General features: G+C 44.4%; 1 protein-coding gene across 1 annotated transcript; it reads left to right on the plus strand.

Moving 5' to 3' along the window:
• The first annotated feature begins 13,140 nt into the window (after positions 1-13,140).
• MRPL33 (mitochondrial ribosomal protein L33) lies at positions 13,141-19,557 on the plus strand. Its single transcript, XM_065630388.1, has 4 exons — positions 13,141-13,219; positions 14,304-14,322; positions 17,023-17,129; positions 19,242-19,557. Exons 1-4 carry the CDS (start codon positions 13,198-13,200, stop codon positions 19,289-19,291), a joined length of 198 nt encoding a protein of 65 aa, XP_065486460.1. The 5' UTR covers positions 13,141-13,197; the 3' UTR covers positions 19,292-19,557.
• Positions 19,558-19,993: the final 436 nt, after the last annotated feature.

Consider the following 19,993-nt stretch of genomic DNA (forward strand, 5'->3'; position numbering starts at 1 on the left):
TGAGGTAGACTGGGAGAAAACAATGGCAGGAAAGCCCACTGTCTTGACATTTGGGGCCAAATCACCTAGGCTCTGCCTGCCCACTTCCCTTGGTCCAGCATTGTCTTGGTGACCTATGAAGCAGATGTTCATACACACCTTCTCCTGCAGGGATTATAAGATTGCAGACTCCCAGCCAAGGTTTGGGAAGTGAAGGGATGAAAAGGAGGAACAGAGAGAAGAAGGAAAACACAGAGAACAGCACTTGTGTCTGTCAAAGCAAAACTAAAAGGTCTGGGGAACAAAGGAGGTTGGCTTTGGCTTTGGCTTAAGATCAAAGCCTGGAGATGGCTGTGGCTTTCTGAACTTCTAGCTGAAAGTAGCAGAAAGAGGCTTTTTTTTACCATACAGATGGCACTGAGAGCTGCTTGCAAGGATTCAAAACTGCAGAAAGAGAGTGAGACCCAAGGACGAGAACTTTCCTAACACACTGATTTTCACCTGGAGGGGGAGAGGTTGGTCATATTCAAGTGTTCTGTAGCAGGGAAGAGAGTTTAGGCTGTAGTACCTCAATGGCTTCAGAGAGACCAAGAGTAAACACAACCACAACTGCCTATCTGGTTGAAGTGGGGTCAGGGGAAGCTGCAGGATAGGGAAGGGGCTATTTCCTCACCAGGCTGTGTGTTCAATGGAAACATGCGCTGGCAAGAAAGGAGGGTTCAGCTGAAGCCTAGAACATGAAACTGAAAAAGTGGCTTTCTAATGAAAAGCTAAAGGGGAAGTTCCACAGCCTGTTTTCACTGCAGCCAATGACAGCCAAGGAGAAGGGAGTTAAATTAATTTGTAATTAAGAAGGGACTTGATATTCTGCTGAGCTAAAATTTGTATTATTGTTGTACAGACACAGTTTTCTTGTGGGCATCTAGCTCTTTCAAATGTAGGTGAAAATTACTGAGGACATTCTCCATAGAGGGTAGCCTTCTATGGTGTTGAATCTTTGCCCAGAAGTCACACCAGCCTTCTCTTCATTCACAAATACCCCAGTATGTCAATCATTTAGCACGAAGCCTGGTAATTAAGATAAATCACTGGGATCGACAGGTTAGGAAGCAGTAGATACAGTAACTAGCATCAGTTGAAGCAGCCACTTCAGAAGCTTCTTGGGGTGATAAACATGCCCTTCTTTCAGGAGTTCCCCAGTTCAGGAGTACGGTTGACGTATAATGTCTCTCTCTCAGAATTTCTTGCATACCAGAGGATTTTGGCAATATGCAGGAAACAAGGAGTTGGGCTGAGCTAACTCAAGAGTGGCTGTTTTCTATGTCCTTTTCCATCCTGGGACACAGGAACATTTTTACATGTCCAGAAGACGGACTAACAACACATGAAAATGTCTTCTATGGCCAGTGGAGCTGTAGAAGAGACCTCTACATCTGTTCATGCTAACAACTCACAAACAATATAACCAACCAATAGGAAGGTTAAATTCATCAGGCAAATATTATTCAACCACAAGAAGAACGGCTTGACTAATGAAAAGGTTATTTTTGAATAATTCCAGAAGGATGATAACACATTGGAAAAAGCACAGAGAGGAGATACTGGGCTGATTAAAGGACTAGAAAGCATGCCTTACAGTGAAAATCTCCAGGAATTCAATCTGCTTGAATAAAGATTAGGTGAAGGGTTGACTTGATCACAATCTCTCAGTGCCAATATAAAACCAGAGGTTAGATAATGGAGGGCTGTTCAAACTGGCAAACAAATAAATTAAACAACACAGAAGTGAAATTGGACAAATCCTGACTAGAAAAAAAGGGATTATTTTTTAGAAGTGAGAGTAATTAACCAGTTTATGTAAGGCTTCTGGTGGATTGCTCCATTTGCTAGCAATATGTAAAAAAAAAAGGAATTTCCTTTAAAGTTATCCTGTATTTCCAAGAGGAAGCATTTCAGTGTGATCCTGCAGCTTATGGTAAGCAGGAGCTCAGACTAACAATGACACTGGCTCCTTCTCACTTTGTAATCTCTGAACCAACAAGCAAATTAGTCAAAACTGATAGCAGAAGGTAATGTGCTGAACATACCGATACACCATTCGTGAATGTTATTCAGCAAGCTCTAATTATGATGTTTATAATGACTCAGATCAATGGGAAGGACTCCTAGTGACGACATCACCTTGAGTAAATCACTGTCTACAAAACACACCTTCGCTCCCTTTGTTCTTCAAGGAGCAACATCCTTTTTGCAGATGCCTTTTGCCACTTGCTGTGCCTATGTCTCTTTGCCTTCCACTAGTAAAAGGAACTTAGCATTAACTCAGGAAGGATTTATGAGTTTTAACTCACTAAAGATTGCACAGTGCTTTAGGAGCCTCATCTGGGAGATTTGGTCTATGCCTGTGTGATTCCACGTGCTTATTCCCTTAGACAAATGGGGGGAGGCACTTGCCTCCTCATATCTGGCAGCTACTGCAATAACAACTTTAAAAATAGATTTTGGCAGAGAATTTTAAAAATGTCCCAACTTTAAAGGCTAGAACAGGGATTAGACAAGGCTGCTTGATCTAGTAATTCACAGGGAAATGAAAAGTTCCCTCAGTCATGACTGTGTATCATTTGTTTAATAAATAGAGTCAGTGCCTGAAACTTTCCCAGTTCCATGTTGCTAAAAAAAAATGCTGCTCTTCTTGTGGCCAAATGCAAAGCCACTCTTTGGATCATGGGATAAGTGTCATAAGGGTTTGGTCTGATTCATTTTAAGAGAGGAGTTTTTCATATCAGTGAACAAGGCAGTTCAGAAAAACAGTTCAGCCTCCACCCCATCAGTGGATTTCACATGTAAAATCATAACAAAAGCTGCTAGAAGGGAAATAGGCCCACTGCCCAGCTGCCTTTCTTTGCATATCTACTTGAAACCAATCTTGCAGAAAGCTCTTAGCCTCTAGTCTGAACACTAGTTGGAGCTGAAATAAATCTGAATGAACAATAGTTAGGATGCTAAAGAACTGACAGTGAGTTGGTGATATGGTAATGCAGTTGTACTGAAAGAGAGGGACTGATGGAGACCAAAGTCCACGTGTGTGGATTCTTTCGACAGTGGGTTTTCTTTGCTGAAGTATAATAATTCCTTGTACTTCTATAAAGCTTTCTTTTCAAAGACCTCCAGCTTTTTTATACATGTGGAGATAAAACTGTCCTTATCTTAGAGCTGCCAAGAGGTACAAACAGAGAAATGTAACTGTCCTTATCTCAGAGCTGCCAAGAGGTACAAAGAAAATGAACTGCTTGAGACCACACAGGAGGACTGCCTAATGTAAGGCACTTAACTAAAAGACCTAAACTGTAGTTCTCCTGCCTCCCTATGGCTAACGGAAAGAGATATGATTTCATATGCTCTCTGGAGTGGCACATTCCCCTAGTTGCCTATAGCAGTTGATGAGGCTCTAAGTACCTAATGTTGGACAGATCAGGTTAAGACCTCAGCCCAAACTCTTTATGCTTTGTTCTAGCTGAAACTCTCTCCATAAAACTCAGTGAAATTGGTGGGAAACTTCTTGAGGATGCCAGTGAGCTTAGAAGAAAGCCATGCAGCTGAGGATCCAGGCCATGGTGGATCCACCACTTCATTTGGGGAATTTTAGTCTGGATTTTCAAAACAGTTCTGCTGCTGGTACCAACCCATTGCCATTAAGCCTGATTGGGAATGGATATAATTATCTGTGGGAGAGTCAGAGGCTGGGGAGATACAGTATCACCCCAGTGACAACTCAGAGCCGTGTGTATGGGTCAGTCACACATGCTTCCAAAGTGGCTGGAGTCCTGGATGCAAATGCAGTGGAAGATGGTCTGTCCGTGTGTGCTGTTCCACTGCCCAGGATTTCTGGATAGCCACAGTCATTCTGGAAATTTTTTTATTTTGCTCAAGAACCTCAGCCACTCCTACCTAATTCCTGTTGATCAGTCAGTGAGTTAGAGGCTTCTTTTGGAACAGAGGCAGCCTTGCAGGAAGCAATGGCAATGAACCCAGCACAGCAGGCAGCTACTACTTCCTCTCTGTTAACCTGAGACTGCAGCAGAGTTATGGAAGATTGCACATCCCATCCATCCTGGACTGCATCACCAATTGCAACTTGTTCTATTTCTCAAGAAAAAAATCAGAATTAATCAAATGGCCTTTGCTTATTGTTGTATTTCACACCATTTGATCTTTCTGCTCAGCAGTTCTAAGAATGAGAAAATGAAGCCAAGATTGGCAACTGGTAGATTTGCTTAGAAAGGTTAAATGATAAATTGCATCTGACTGAATGAACCCAGGAGGCCTACAGCAATTCAGTCTCTCAAAATCTTGAGATTTTATTGAAAGGGGTGTAGCTGCATGTGATATGAACATATGCACTGGGAGACACAAATGCCCTATTTCTAAGCTTACTTCTTACTCTGATATTGCCAGAACCCTTGGATACATAATTTGTTCTTTCTTCTGCACTGCCACTGCAAAGCAGACATAGCACTCCACTTCAGATGACAATTTTGGTGCTTAGCATGGAGTAGTGGCAATGTAGATCATCTTCCATCCACAGCTGCTGCAAAAGCCCAGTTCCCCTTGCAGCCTGTGAAAACATACTGTCCGTGCAGCCTGGCCCTTGGGAAGGACCGCTGACCAACCTGCTGTCACTCTCATGTCCATTCACAGCTGAGAGAGTTTGACCAAGGGACCATACAGCTCCCTGTGAGCTGAACTCATCACTGCTGTATCTGAGCATGTCCACACAGTGCCAAAATCAGGATCTCTGAGGATTCGTTTGCAATATGGCAGAATTCACTCACAAAAAGCATTTCAGGGGTGCGCACCTCAGATAATCATCTAGGCTCTCACAGAGAATCTGACAGCTTGTGGTGCACCTAACACAAGGAGATTTAATGGGAACCAAACTGCAGAGAGACATGAGTGGGCAGTGATTTTTTAACTCTCTCAATGGAGGAGACCTTTCAGCTATTTGCTCTGAAAGTCTGTTCTCATATGATTCCTGGGAGGGACCGCGCAGAGCCCAGTCCTGGGGAAGAGCCACCCAAGCATTTACAGCAGCTGGAGATGTAAGATACGATTGTGGGTGAAGAATGGGCTAGGATTCCTGTCAAGGTACAAGTTAGTCACTGGTCTTGGTGTCTGAAGACAATGCAGTGCTGGGTCCTGAGTTCACATAAAAAGAAGGAAAAAGAAACCACAAAAAAACCCCAAGAGGGGATATTTTCCACAGGCAGAACTAAAAAAAAAAAAAAAAAAAAAAAAAGTAAAAAAAAGTAAAAGTCCTTTTTTGGAAGAAAATCTGAAATCCAGACTTTTCTATGTAAGTTACTTGATTTTTTCAACAGAAAAAGACCATGAAAAATGTTTACTTTCTTCCTCATCTTTCTCCCTTTCCACTTTTCTCCTGTATCATCCCTGAAAACAGGGTAAGAGGAACAATGACAATAAAGCCTGGGTACCTCAGGCTTCTGAAGAGAGTAAAATGTTCTTTGTAGGAAAATTTTTGAACGAAGGGCTATGAGCAGCTCCACATCTTGACATTCGACAAGTTGAGCTCCCCTCTCTGTAGCTTCTGTGTTCTTCAGGGAAATCCATTTACCCCCGGGGGTTAAGTGCTTCAGTTATTAATCCTGGTATATAATTAGGGCTGAATACAGCCACTATGCGAAGTGTGACTGCTCTCTCATCATATGACTGGAAATACTCACAAAAAGTGTATAGAAAGTGTGAACTCTTCATGTTCCTCTGTGACCCTGCTCCAGATTAAATTCCCAAAAGGTGAGCTGATCAGCATGAGACCTCCTGTGGGACAGGTAAGTTGGTATGGAGGGGTTTTATTCTCCCTGCTTTCCAATTATTATTTCATGAAAAATACATCAGTTATAAAATGTCTGGAATGGATCCTGAGCTACATATGGAAGTGGATTGTTTGCCAGTGCCGGATGCCACCATAACATGTACGTCACCATGCCTTTCTCAGTTGGTGACTAGTAGTTTGCAAAGTCTGGGTGAGCACGGAGTGATTTTACCAGACATGAGTGAGATGCTATGTAAAAGCAGTCGTATGGTGTTTGAGGTTTGTCTTTGTAACTGGCTCCAGCATTCAAATACACCTCCTCCCAAGCTGTTGTTTCCTACTCTGTACATAAATCTTCCATCCACTTAGCTTGAATTTTGGTTTTTGCAACGAAAGACCTTATAGATATGAGACATGATTGCCTAGAGAGGGCAGGCAGATAATCTCAGTTGTAGAGTTATATTTTTCAGTGTTAGCTTTCCGGGTTTGCCCTTTAGAGATATGGCAGTTGTATATAAGTGGAAGTAATTTAGCCCTGGAGGAGTGAAATTCTTTTTTAAGCTCTTCATGTAATCTTAGTTTGTTATTGCAAAAAGATCTCTAACCAGAAGCAACTGGGTCCAATCTGATGCTGAATTATAAATAACTAGAAATCCTGGGGCAGCCCTCTGCAGTGCCAGTGCAGTTGCCAGATGCAGTTGGCGTCAGATGTATGTCCAACTCGGATGCATTTGTCTGTATTTCACCCACAGGTATCACGGACAGGAGGGCACTGGGGAGGTGTCCTGCTGACCGTCCTGTGAGTGGAGGCTCACCAATACCATCATATTGGTGCAGAAGATTAGGTGAGGTGGCACCCTACAAAACTAGCAGCTGTACAAATACAGAGTAGAAGACAGTCCCTGTCTAGAAGAGGTAAAAGGCTGGAACTGGCAACAGAGAAGTGCAATGATTGCCTCTGGTTGTTCAGCAGCTCAGAAAGCCCTTGGAATTGATTTGGCTCTGCAGACATTTTAAAAACAAATTTAATCCCTTTCCAGTAAATCCTTCTGTTTTACTGCTAGCATGAACTGCCCTGACCACCATTTTATGTACAAACATGAGGTCACTACAGACAGTATTGGATTACGTGCATTCTTCAATGAGAACACCATGATTTCAAAATGATGCAGGAGCATTTTTGGACCGAGGAAGAAGTGAGATCTTCAGTTACCCAGAACTATCAGAAGCTTCGGTTACCTAGAACTATCAGAAGCTAGTGCAGGGCAGGGCTAGGAATATCAACCCACCAGTCTTCTCACACTCCCATCTGGAGCACGGACTGGGTTGTGTGAGCAGGCAGAATGTTTGGACACGAATTTATCTAAGGTCAGGTGCCTATGGACCATGTCTTCATAATATTTACATACATGATTCTTAGACAGCTATGCCCCATGGACACTTAGTGAGGTTACACTAGATAGCAAGGCACCCTTAAAGAACAGGACTAGAGTTATGGGATCCATTAACCTTTAGGGAGCAACACGTAGTCTCTCATTGATCTTCACAGTTAGGAAGAGCAGTTTTTCCTGTAACAGTGAGGTTAGAGCCCAGGTTGTAGGAGACGGGGAAGAAAAAAGGAAGGTGAGTAGTCTTTCTAGTTCCTTTACATAGGATAACTCTGGCAAAACCACATGATTCGGTCAGTCTTTGTTTTGTGAGCAGTTCAAGAATATCTTGGTCTATTTGATGATGTGGGCAAATAGCTCGTTCTTTGTCAGACAAGGAGTATTTCCAGCCAGCTAGCTTGAGCTACCTTTAAATTATTTGCCCTACTAGTCTGACAGCACTGAAGGGTTTAACATAGGCTAAAAGGTGACTGGACTGTACATATACCTTCACTGACCAACAAATCCCTTACAACAGGCCACCTGTGAATATTGCTGTAGTCCTTATCTTGTGAACCTAATGGACTGCCTCCCCTCTACAGGAGGGAAACTACTTCTTCATATCCAGGGATGTGACAGGGCAAGGCCAGATGGACAGTGCTTACGAAATAGAAAGAGGAAAGACAATCTTTTTGCAGAGACTATGCAAAGGTCACAGCACACACATTTTGCGTCATCAGGACTTTCACATTGCTTGTTTTCAAGTAAAATGGGTCTGTGGAGACTATGGCAGATGAAAAAAAGTTTAGGGAACTAGCCAGGGACGGTTACGCAAGAGCCTAAGACTCCAAACAGATTTCTACATATGCTCTTGCGGAACCTCATTTCTAGTACTTGTTCCTTTATGATGATTCCTATTTTTTTTAAAGTATTCATCCCAGGTCTAGCCCGAACCTGAACTAAGCAGGCAGAAATGAATGGAACACCGCCCTGCTTAATTCTGTTTTTCTGCTGTCCCATCAGGTGTAAATGACTGACTGGCTTCAGAAGCACAACCGCGTAGAAGAAGGAGCGATGATGCATTCAGTGCTTGCAGCGATGAAGCCCTGGGGCCTTCTCAGCCCAGGGTTCTCAGATCAAGCAGCCATCAAACCACATGACACTGCAAACTGATGTCCCTCTCCTCCTTCCCAGCTTTCCACTCTTCATTAAACCCATCAATATTCCTACTCCAAATTCCCCAGAGACACACTAATACCAGACATAGACAGACAGACAGACATCCATCAGTTAGTGAGGTACAGCTCATAAGTAGTTCACTAAAGAGCCTGCCGGGATAAGAGAGGGAACTGCTGTGGGCGTATTGTTCCAGTCCTATCACTTCCCAAAAACACTGAATGAAATAACAACTTATAATGATGCATAACATCAAGGCAATATTACACAGCAGTAGCTGAGAAACAGCTTTGAACCCTATGACCTTCCTCCGAATGAGAAAGCCTTTAGCCAGGACATGGGATGCACTTCCACTTCTCTAGAAGATTTTTTTTTCAGAACTAAAAAACGGGCAGGACCAAATCCACTTGCCACACTTGAACCTGCCTGTTTTCTTTTCCCTTAGAGCTGATCACTGGCTTAAACTGGAGATATCTCCCTTGCCAAGAAGTGATGGGAGTCATACCACAGTAGATTTTTGACATAAAATGAACCATCTTCAGGCACTTGAGCTGTTCTCCTCCAATAAGCTGTAGTAGGAAAAAATTCCATTCCCTATCTGTGTCACACCATGTTCACATGACATATTATCCTCTCCCTTTGCCTTTACCTAACCTGCTTAAAAGTAACTGGCCTTACAGGTTCACAGCTTTGTTTTTGATACGCTTTCTTTGCCACATTACCACAGCTAAATCTTCCCTTTGTGCTACACGGCCACCAATCCCACCTTCCTTTGATGGTGCACTAGGTATGCTGTTTGGTTGCATTCCATGTTTCTAAGCAATAGAGAGCGCTTGCTGACCAGTTAATCTCTTGTATTTTCCTGTTTTACTGTCTAGTAAAAGTGAAAGCAATCCAAAGTTTAGAGGGGAAAAAAAATAAAAGCCAAAACAAATCAGAACTGATCCTGTTCTCCTGAGAGATGGTCTGCTTTTGAGATGTAATCTAACGCACCTTCTATCCTGTCCTCCTCCTAGGCAGCTTCTTCCAAAGAAAGGAATAATATCTTCAGCATCAGTGTGGGGGACTTAGTTATGTCTGGGGGACTGGAAAGTCTCAGGACTGAGCCCTGCTGATGACTTAAGCTACTCTGTGTACAAAACCCCATGCATGGAAGGCAAAAGCCTTCTTTTGTTGCCCCAAAAAGGGAAGAAGGTTTAGAGGATTACTAAAAACAACCTTCAATCAGTTGTACACATCTAGACAATGTTGTCTTTAGTGTCCCAGATGGTCCCAGCTGTTGGCATAAGCAATGACAATGACATTCCTTTCTTTGCATGAGACTCACCACATATGTCCCATGTGAGTCCAATTTTTCAGCTGCTTGCTGAGGAGAAGTTAAACTCACCCAGAGAAAAGCTGACCTCGAGGCCCACAGGATCCCAAATCCTATGGAAAAAGTCTCAGTGGGGAGGATTAGTTGTACGATCACTTCCGGCTACTATCCAATTTTATCTGTGTATCGCTGTTACCGAACGTCATTCTTTTTATCATGAGAAGCCCTCGACAAACAGGACTAAAAATAAAAAGCAAGAGCTCGGAGTTGGCACAAACTGTGCTACATGGACTCCAATTTGTATAGCAGGAACTATAATCACTCTGAGACGTGCCCAAGCCCTCGGGCATCCCACGGGATTTCAGTCACTTGTTTACAAGGTGTTTTGATTTGCAGCTGTTTGACTACTGTGGCATTTCAAGAGGGGGCGGTTTGAAAGGATGTTGTTACTTCGGACGTCGGGATTGGGAAATGGGTATTGAAAAATCACACAAGAAAACAGGCGAGCGCTGTCTTTGTTCTTTCCCCCCTTACATATGAGTGACGTCAGTGCTGGGGAAAGGAGCTCCAGGAACAGATCCAGAGACCAATGCTCTGGAGGGAACAAGCAGGGAACAGGTAAAGCCCCCAAAATGGAGCTGTGCCCTCATCTACCACACCAGAGCGTCCCGTATCTGATCTGGAGGGACTAAGCTCTGGAGATAAGAAGGGAACCATCCAAGCCCGTTGCTCTTCTGCCTTTTCAAACAAGGTTGCCAGCAGATAAATTGATACTGTGCCACAGACATCCCTAAGAACTGGGCTAAAGACCGTCACCAGCTCACTTCAGGCAGGCCAGCAGCTGAAACGGATTTGGTCACTGGCTCCAAGTGATTTAGCAATTTAGATGGCTCTCCCACCATTCCTGCTCTCCTGACCTGGACAGTTCCTCTTTCAGAGCTGCATTAAGCTAATGCCCACTTTCTTCTGGGCCCTCTTGGCATAATGGATTCAGATATGCAGAAAGAATGTAAAAATCCACCTGTTATCTGGGATAAGTGATTTGCACAATAGTGTCCATGAGTGTTTGTTTAACACTGTGGACAGCAAGAACTCTGCTAAGTTGTAACGTGCTGAGAAAGGGAAAGCAAGAAGAGAGCAGAAAATAGCCTGGCTGTTTTAAAACTATGTCCATTGAGCTGTGTGCATTTTTTGGCTTAGTTAGCTGTTTGCCTGTTTTTTGTGGGAAACCAGGAAGGACACGTGGAGCTTTTCCCAGGCTTTAGAGTGTTATTCTCTTGTTTCCAGCACTGAGTTTTTGTATGCGTTAATTGACAGTAACTCATGTAGAAAATACAGTGCCAAGAGGATATTTACCTTGCAAACATTTCATCTGCTGCCTCTCTCTCCTTTCCTGTGACTTTTTCAAGTGATGACTGACTTGAAGTGCCACCTGCGCTTGAAGAAGTGTCACCCCTGCCAACCTTGGACACAAGCTCCTTGCCTGCCCAGTGTGTGCCAGCAACCTGACCACACTTTCTTGGCAAGAAGCAGCCATCTCCTCACTTCCTGGGGGGTAAGAGAAGGCTCGGCCTAGAATGTAAAGCATAAAAATGGAAAGAATCAGTTAGATTGTAACATGAAAAATTGTTGTTTTTCTAGCTGAAGAAAAGCCCACCCCGTGTTTGATTCTGAGTGACACTGATCGGTTTGGCACCAACAGCTTCTCCACTGGAGACATGAGTGACTTCTCTTTCAGCAAGCAACAGAATTATCTAGGCTGGCATTACAGTTTATCACACTCCTTGCTTTCTCTAGGCAAAGTCGAAGGAAGAATCTCCATTTGCACTGCACATGCCATCAAAGATCTCAAAGCACGCAGCTTATCACAGCCCACATTGCAAATCTGTATTTGGGTTGGGGTCAGAAATCCCGACGCCCTCTCCTTTCCTCCAGCCAGGCCGCCTTTTCCCCAAGGTTAGCTATGACTACAAGCCATGAGGGACGTGTTTTAGTGTCACCACCTTGCCATACATACCAGTTTTAGACTCCCTGTTTTTCACCCGTAGCTATGGAAAACTGTCTGCAGAAGAGGCTGCTAGAAAGGAAGTGGAAGATTGCTGAAGTCTATTCTAATCCACAGTGTCTATATTTATGCAGCCCTTGTCACAGCAGAGCAGAGAAAATATCACTGGAACAGTTTTATTTTTGCCAGCAGGCAATAGGTTTAAAAGAGGCAGTATAACCTCTATTTGATGATGCGTTTGTACAAATGTTTAACTTGGTATTTCATTTAAAAATCATCTTTAATGTTGATTTATATTCCTGGCGGTGAAGTCAAGAGGTTGGCAATCCCATTTTGGTCTGTGCTCTGACTGAGGCAATAATGCAGATCAAAGAGAAGTCTCACAGCACTCACATTTTATCATCCTGAACGTTTCAAGTTCTCACTCTGATATTCATGGAGGGATTATGTAACAACTAGATTTATACATCTGAAGGCCAAAGAGTAAAGATTGAAATGTTGTATCATTAAGAAGATATGGAAGTAAATGAATTAAAGCAAGCAACAACTTCTCAGGTGAACACTTGACACAAGCAACGCTACTTTCCTCAAGATGTCGTTTCGCTCCAGTCTTTCCTAGGGTCAGCCATTTGTTTTCATGCCATAGAATATCAAATTAACTGCATGTTATGATACATTCTGAGCCTTGCTTTCCATCTAAATATGTCAAGCTGACATTTTTATTGCCTTAGTAATTGCTAAATGTTCAAGGGCTTGAATTCCTTCATTAACCGTTTACCTAATTGGGGGGAGGGAGAAGTAAGCCATCAGCCTCCTGTGGATTCTTTAGAGCAGGGACGTCAAACTCATTTCCACTGGGGGCACATCAGCCTCGCGGCTGCCTTCAAAGGGCCAAATGTAATTTTAGGACTGTACAAATGTAACTACCACTACAGTCCTAAAATTACATTTGGCCCTTTGAAGGCAACCGCGAGGGTGATGTGGCCCCCGGTGGAAATGCGTTTGACGTCCCTGCTTTGGAGGATAATAACTGAGCAGTTCATTACCTGATCAGAAGAACATGAAAACTCGCCTTGGTGCCCCCTCGAGCCTCCCTGCCCATTGCTTTCACACAGTTATCTCACAGATACTGGTAGGTTTATACACCGAACGCCTCGGGGGCTCTGACGCCATAGCAGTACCCCCGTTTTTAGATAAATAAAGGGGGTCGAAGACAGGCGGCAGTCTGCAGACGCACCGACTGCTGCGGAGCCGGACCCAGACCCGCTGCCAGCGGGGGGGGGCGCAGGCCGGCCCGCCCGCCTTCCCTGCCCGGCACCCGCATGACCCAGGACAGCTCTTCCCCCAGCCAAAGCTACCGACCCCCCGCACCGCCGGCGGCCGTTAACGGTCACCGCGCCCCGCCCACGCGCTGGCCCCGCCCCGCGCCCCGGAACCGCTTGCACCCGCTGTCCCGGAAGTGCCGGCGGCGGTGTCGTTGGAGGTGGGGGGGGGGGCTGGGGGGCGCTCAGGGGAGATCGGCGTTATGTTCCTGACAGCGGCGGCTTGTGAGTGGCGCAGGGGGCATCGCGGCGGGGCGGTGGCGGGCACCTCCTCTGGCCGCGGGGCCTGCGCCGCCTCCCGACGCGCCGCCTCGTGCCGGGGCGCGGGGAGGACGCGGCCGTTGGGGGCGCGAGGCCTCGCGCCCCCAACGGCCGCGTCCTCCCCGCGCCCCGGCACGAGGCGGCCGGTCCGGCGGCCCCTCAGCCCCCTCCCTCACGACACGGAGCCGGCGGCCTGGGCCTCCCTGCCCCCCGGGGACGGGTGGGGATGGGGATGGAGTAGCGTCCGGGAGGTGAAGGAGAGCAGGGCCCGGGGGAGAGGCCGTTTGAGGCGCCCGGCACGGGGTCTGGGTGACCTTGTGGCGCGGTGAGGGAACGGCGCTGGAGGAGGCTGCCCAGAAGCTCACAGTGGCCTAAGCGAGACTTGCACTGACAGGGTATAGATCAGCAAAAGCTTACGTTTTGGTGTAGTGGGGTTTTTGCGTGTGTGCTTACGCTGTCACTTTACAAATACTTCGGATTCACTGAGCTGACAGAAGACAATAATTCTGCCTGTTTCATGCCATGTGGTGGGTTAGATCGGGGGCCTAAAACCAGCGTTGTGAGAAGGTTGGTCTGATCTGAGAAGAGCTGCCTGGTCTGGTTCACCGGCCTTTATGCTGGCGCTATGGCAAGAACCAGAGCAGGGGTGGGTGTAAGCGAGTAGGGGAGAGCAGGACTGCGCTTTTCACCAGCGGTATCGGTTCAAACCTGCCTCAAGTGATGGTGTATCCATATGGCGAATTCACATTCAGCACTGAAGCTTCATATTGGAAGCATCTGGAGGCCACAGCAAGTGCATTCTGTGTTACGGCACTGCGTTTGCACAGAGACTTGTAAAGGTGGTATAATGGCAACTGGGAGCACGCAGGCGGGAGGCCGAGGGGCATTTCTTTTGTGACAGTAAATCTTTTTGTACAGTCTATCTGGGGCTATTGCAAAGGCAGGCAGTGGAAAACTTGTAATCTTTATATGCTGCATGTAAAGGAAACAAGATAAAATGATAACTGTTTCTTCTTTTTTTTTCTTTTCTTCATGTTTCAAAAACCAGTGGCCAAGAGCAAATCTAAGTAAGTGATGTTTTCTTCACCAGTTTTTGATTTTTGATAACACACTATATCTTCAAGTGACTTTAAAAAACGTAGGCTTCTCTAGAATTTTTTTAATATGCCCGGGCAATTGCAATCCTTGAGTTTAGCTGCATCCTCTTTGTCCTTCTGTATGTGTTTCTTTTCACAGGTAAGTATAGACTGGTGTGAAAACCCCTCCAGGTTCTAAAATTGCAGCAAGGGCAGGTTTTGTCCTATGGGCTGTTGTGTTGAGCTGAGCTCTAATATCCAAACCGCCCTGTGCTGGGAAAGCACGCCTCTGTGCTTTATGATTAAAGAGCAGCAACAAATTATCTGCATAATCATCCTCTTGTTTACCTTTCATACTTTTCAGCTGAGGAGGGCAAGCTGAGGTACATCACGGGGCTTTGTTGTTTGTGGGCTGGACTTTAAGCAGGTGCCATGAACCTTTCTTGTAGGCTGGGTGCAGAACGCTTCCGGGTTTTAGCACGTTCTTATGTTTATACGTGCGAAGTGGATGGGGCACAGTCAGTGCTCTGGGCATCTTGATTTGTTCTGTAGTCTAGTTCCGGAGAGATGTTCGTGGGCTCTGGGAGAAAAGCAGTCACAGTCCTTTGACCTGTAAAGAAAGCTGATGTGTTCTAAGGATTGGCAAGGAATACAGACTTCCAGCACGCCAGTAGTGTTCCAGTATAGATGCAAGGAGACAAGATCGTGTAGAGACAGTCGCATCCAAAGTGCTATTTGTAAGAAAATTAGCAAGACAAATCCAAGGGGTTAAATTGGTGCATTTATATGGATACATTTCTGTCTTCTGATTCTCAGAAGCTGCATTCTATGTGAGTGTATTAGATTTGGTACCACACAACCTTGGGAACTATGGCCTTTGGTACATTTTCTGGGGTTTTCATGTGGGGTTTTGTTTGTTTGGTTTTTTTGGTGTGTTTGGGGTTGGTTTGTTTTTTGCGGGGGGGCGTTCATGTTTTTTTGGGTTTGTTTTTGGGTTTTTTTTAAGACTCAGCCCCCATCAGAGCTAGTACCAACCACTTGCTGGGTTTGAAGGGATTCTTCTGTTACAGGATTTCTGCACAATTGTCAGGGCTTTAATTTAAGAAAGCACTTCCCAAGTAAGTGCCTGACAATCTCAGCCTTCTGCTGTTAACTGTTCGCAGAAACAAACACAGCAAAGCAGGATGTTTCTGTGAGGTGAAGAAGTAGCTTTTTAAAATGGTGTCACTAATGTTAGTGTAGTATTTTTTTTTTCCTCTTTCCTTTTTTTTTTCCTGATGTTCCTTTCTCTGTTCTTTTTATAGTCCCATTTCAGAAATATGTTATCTCCTTATATTGTTTCTTCTTCTGTGCTCCCCTTGGGTTTTCTCCCTGTGTCCCAATAGCTTTCTACTGTTCTTTCTGCCTCGGCTCCTAGTTACATTTCTTCATTGGGCAGCAAGTTTTTTGAACAAGGTGTATTGTTCAGAAAGTGCTTGGACTCAAATATGTGGTGCACAAGAACTTCAGGGGATGGTCATACTGATACCACTGATTCCCCCAGAAAGAGGAAACTGCAGAGGCTTTGAGGAAGTGGGTGAGGTACATGGGAAGGAGTTTGTGTGGTTACTGGTGCTACACATCACACCTGCAGTAGTGTACAGTAGAGGATGATAATTTGAGATAGTCCGTAGACCATGCTTGGTCAGTTGGTCTGCAGGAATCTGGCGTTTTCCTGCTTGTTTTGAACTCAACAGTAAATGAGATTGCAGAGCTGAAAAGGGAGAGCTCAAGGAAGTACGCTGGTCAGAGCTGCACAAGTGAGGAAGAATGGATGTCTCTTCAAAGTTCACTTTGTCAGACCATTTTGTATTAGAAGCAGGAAAATCCAGCAAAATTGAATGCCCGCATGCAGAGATGTATCCTTCTCTTTATTGCCATGGAAGAGAAATATGTAATTTACAGACTGTTTAAATGGGTTGACCTTTTGAAACTTCAGAAGATGCCCTGTCTCTGGGAAGTTGCACGGATCTCGGCATGCTGCCAGGCTGGGGGTGCGGGGTTGGCTTCCTCCCTCTCCCAGCTTTCCCTGCGCCCAGGGAGATGGCAGTGGCTGCCCCTCCAGTGGGGGAAGGGGTTTCCCGTGGCTGGGTTAACATCAAGCTCAGTATCTCCAGCAGGATGGGCAGTGCCAAGGGGCCCTGCTTCTCCTTTTGCATGCCTCTTCTTGCATCCTATCTGCTCAGGTTCCTCTCTGCATGTGGAAGTGATGGTCTGTGATACCGTGTTATCTACAGCCCGAACATCTTTAACTACCATCATCCTTCCTCTCTTGCCATTATCTTTTAAGCCATAGTGACTCAATTGTATGCTGATTTTTTTTTTTTTTCCCCCCTTTCCTGTTTTTCTTCCTCCACTTTCACTGTTTTTTGGATGAGCTACTGCTCTCTGGACTTGTCTTCTGTTCAGGAGTTATTTATTTAAACTTGATGCTGCAGGTAATGGTTTACAGTGGGCTGTTTGTGTTACAAATTTAGCATATAGCATTGATTCTCCCATCCAGATCATTCATGATGTTGAAATGAAGTAGCTGAGGTGATTGTGCCAAATTGTTTATGCCAAAAGCTTGTCCCTTTGTCCACAGCCTGGCAGACAGGTGGTGGCCGTTGCTGCCTGCCTGTGCGCTGACACAGACCTTCCTTGTGACTTTAGATACATTCTGGTGAGGATGAAAAGTGCGGCCGAGACGGGCTACTGTTTCAATGTGAGGAGACTCCGACTGCAGGAAAAACTGGTCCTGCTGAGATATGATCCCATCGGTAAGAGCTTGGGGAAGAAGTTGGCCTGCTTTCTATAAGCTTCTGTGACTCTGTGGGGCAAAGATTTTAATATAACAGGATTTTTCCCATCTGAGCAGAATATGTCATAACGTTTCATACTCAGATGACTGTACAGTTGCTGTACGCTTCATGACATTCCAGTGGGAAGTAAATGTTACCCTCATTTTACAGATTGTGGCAGTGAAACAAAGTAATCACTTGCCTGACACATCAGAGTCCTTGATGACAGCCATGCCACATGTCAGTGGCAAAGCAAAGTGACACAGGAGTTCTTTCATTCTGTTTCTTTGTGTGGTTTGCTAGACTGTGCTACCTCCAGCAAGCAGCTATCAAGTGTGCATCACTAGAAATGTTCTGTTAAGCTGCCATGGGTGCTCTAGACAATAAATTTTAACCACCACTTACAAAATGGACTTTTAAAGAAATAAACACAAGTTCTTTCTCCTCCACAAATGAGACTGCTCTCCAGATAACAGTTTGTGGGTTCTATTATGTTCCTCTAGTCCTTGCAGATTTTCTCCGTTTAAGAATCTGATTTGTTGGGGGGTTGTAGCACTTGCCTAGCTGCCTTTTGCTCACCAGGCTTTTTGAAAGGTGACAAAGAGCTCAAGTTTCTGGGGGAGGAACCAGTCTGTAGTTAACATTAAAAAGCTGAATTTTGGGGTACTTAGAATTTAAACCAGACCATGCTAGAAATAGTAGAGGGGAGTTAATGCAAAGAAGGTTTATTTAAATCTATAGAATAAAGAAATGTATTAAGCAGCTCTAAGTAGATAACATAATGCATGGCCAGTGATTATGTGAGTCACGCTTTTTTTTCTTATAATTTTCTGTGTTAGATGACTAACCTTTTCAAAGTCAGATCTAACAGTACAGGACAGTGTTGACAGAGGTTGTGGATCTCCTGAATCACATGCAGAAAGGGAATTGGAGATTATCAGGATGATTTTCTTGAATAGGAAGAGTTTAAATTACTGCATGAAAACATTGTGCAAAGTGATGGTGCAGAAGCTTTGCAACTTGTAGGAAATGTGAAGGCAGGGGAGAGCTCAGGCTGAGTAGTGCTTCTGTCACAGAACACGTAGTAGGTTGTTGAAGTACAAAATTGGAAGTCATGAGGAAAAAAGTTCTGATCTTTGTAGCCTGTAGTAGAACACAAGTGAGAAATTGATGTGAGAAAGTGCTGCATGTGTGAAGGGAAGTAAATTTGAGTCTAGATACCAACTCACATCAGGAATATGTTGGGAGGCATTTTCACTTGGCATGCTTTTTCACCTTATGTTTTGTACTTCTCAAAAACCTGGTACCTCAACAGTATGAAGCTTTTTAGTGAAGTAGTGGCAGTAGTGCCCAAGTTTCACTACCTCCTAACTGTAGCAACAGAATGTGTTACTAAGTTGCAGTATTTCTTAAAGTGAAACTTTTATGTGGAAGAATAGAGTTGGTTATTATGCGATAGCTCTTGCGTAGCTTTCAAAGGAATTCATGTAATGAAGTTCAGTCAGAACAGTGGTGCTCTTCAAGTGGCACTGTAAAGCTTTGCTTTGATTTATTTATTATTAATTTTTAGTGATGCACCGACTATGCGTAACCTGTAGCTGCCCTGGCTTTGATAACATCTGCATCAGGGAGGCAAGGTCAGTTTGTGCCTCATTGAGAGACCCACAGGACCCCTGGTTAACTTTTCAGTCAGTCTGTGAGACCGACTAGATCCGGCTCATCACTTGTAGTTGTTTGGGCGCTGGAGCTGAAGAGCAGTAGAAAGCAGTAAGGACCTATTTTTGTCTCCACATCAAGCAGCTGTGATTCAGAATAGTCAGGCAGAGCAGCTGTTGAATGTTTTCAGCCACTTAAATCCTGATACTTTTTTTCACAGAGGTGAAATGGACCTCAGGAGCTAAAAATTACATGTAGTAAAGTGAAAGCACCACTAAACTCCTTCAAGAGTTGATTAACAGCAGCACTGTGCCCAGTCAGTTGCTCCACACTCATTTAAGCAGTGAAGGCAGCCAGGAGAAAGGAACGTAGGCTCGTTGAGTTGAATTTTAACACTTCAGGCTTCTTGACAGATTATTTTTTTTCCCCCTATAGCAAAACAACGTGTCCTCTTCACAGAGAAGAGAAAAATCCGCTCTATCTGAACAATGACTGGATTTGATTTATGCACAAGGAGAGGATGGTTTGAGGGGAGAAAGAGGTGAACACTGATTCAGAAATCCAGCAACATGGGCTGAAAAGAGAGGAAATGAACCGGGATCACCATCTCCTGTGATTTGAAGGCCATTGTGAATAAAACAATGTAGAGAGAGAAAATTCTTCATGTCTGGACATAGATCATCACAGTAACATTTATTTATCTTTTGAGTTATTTTTACAGTACTCAATTAAAAAAAAATTAAATAGCAAATCCCATTGTCTGTGTTTTCCATTGTGAAAGAGGCTGTAATCTTCAAAGGAACTATTGTTTTATAAGGCAATAAAAATTAACATTTTCCACAGCAGGAATTCAATGGCAGGATTGCAAGTTTTTCTAACCTACCAGCCACAGATTCAACAGTAGTGGCTGCAAATTGGTGTCATTCCTTGGAGGGGTAGCATTGCACCAGCTCCTGCCTAGGAAAAGGAGAAGCAATGGGGAACCTGGTGAAATAAGATCAGCTTTTGGATAAGCTATGACCATGGCTAAAAGGGCTGTATTATTTTCAGTCAGGTAAGTAGGATGGATTTTCACTCCTGGATTTTCCTTAAGCATGAAGAAAGTAGATAGCCAAAGTCATTCTCTGATGGTTTTGGAAGTTTTTCTTTAATTATCTCACCTATGTTTAGAGTGATATGGCTTGAAA

Source organism: Caloenas nicobarica, chromosome 3 (genome assembly GCF_036013445.1).
Source record: "Caloenas nicobarica isolate bCalNic1 chromosome 3, bCalNic1.hap1, whole genome shotgun sequence".
NCBI lineage: Eukaryota > Metazoa > Chordata > Aves > Columbiformes > Columbidae > Caloenas > Caloenas nicobarica.

What these genes read in the sequence shown, in the direction of transcription:
- MRPL33 (XM_065630388.1), top strand. Translation starts at nt 13,198, where the DNA reads ATGTTCCTGACAGCGGCGGCTT. An exon ending in GCTGAGATATGATCCCATCG is followed by an intron (nt 17,130 to 19,241) that starts GTAAGAGCTTGG and finishes TTCCCCCTATAG; the next exon opens with CAAAACAACGTGTCCTCTTC.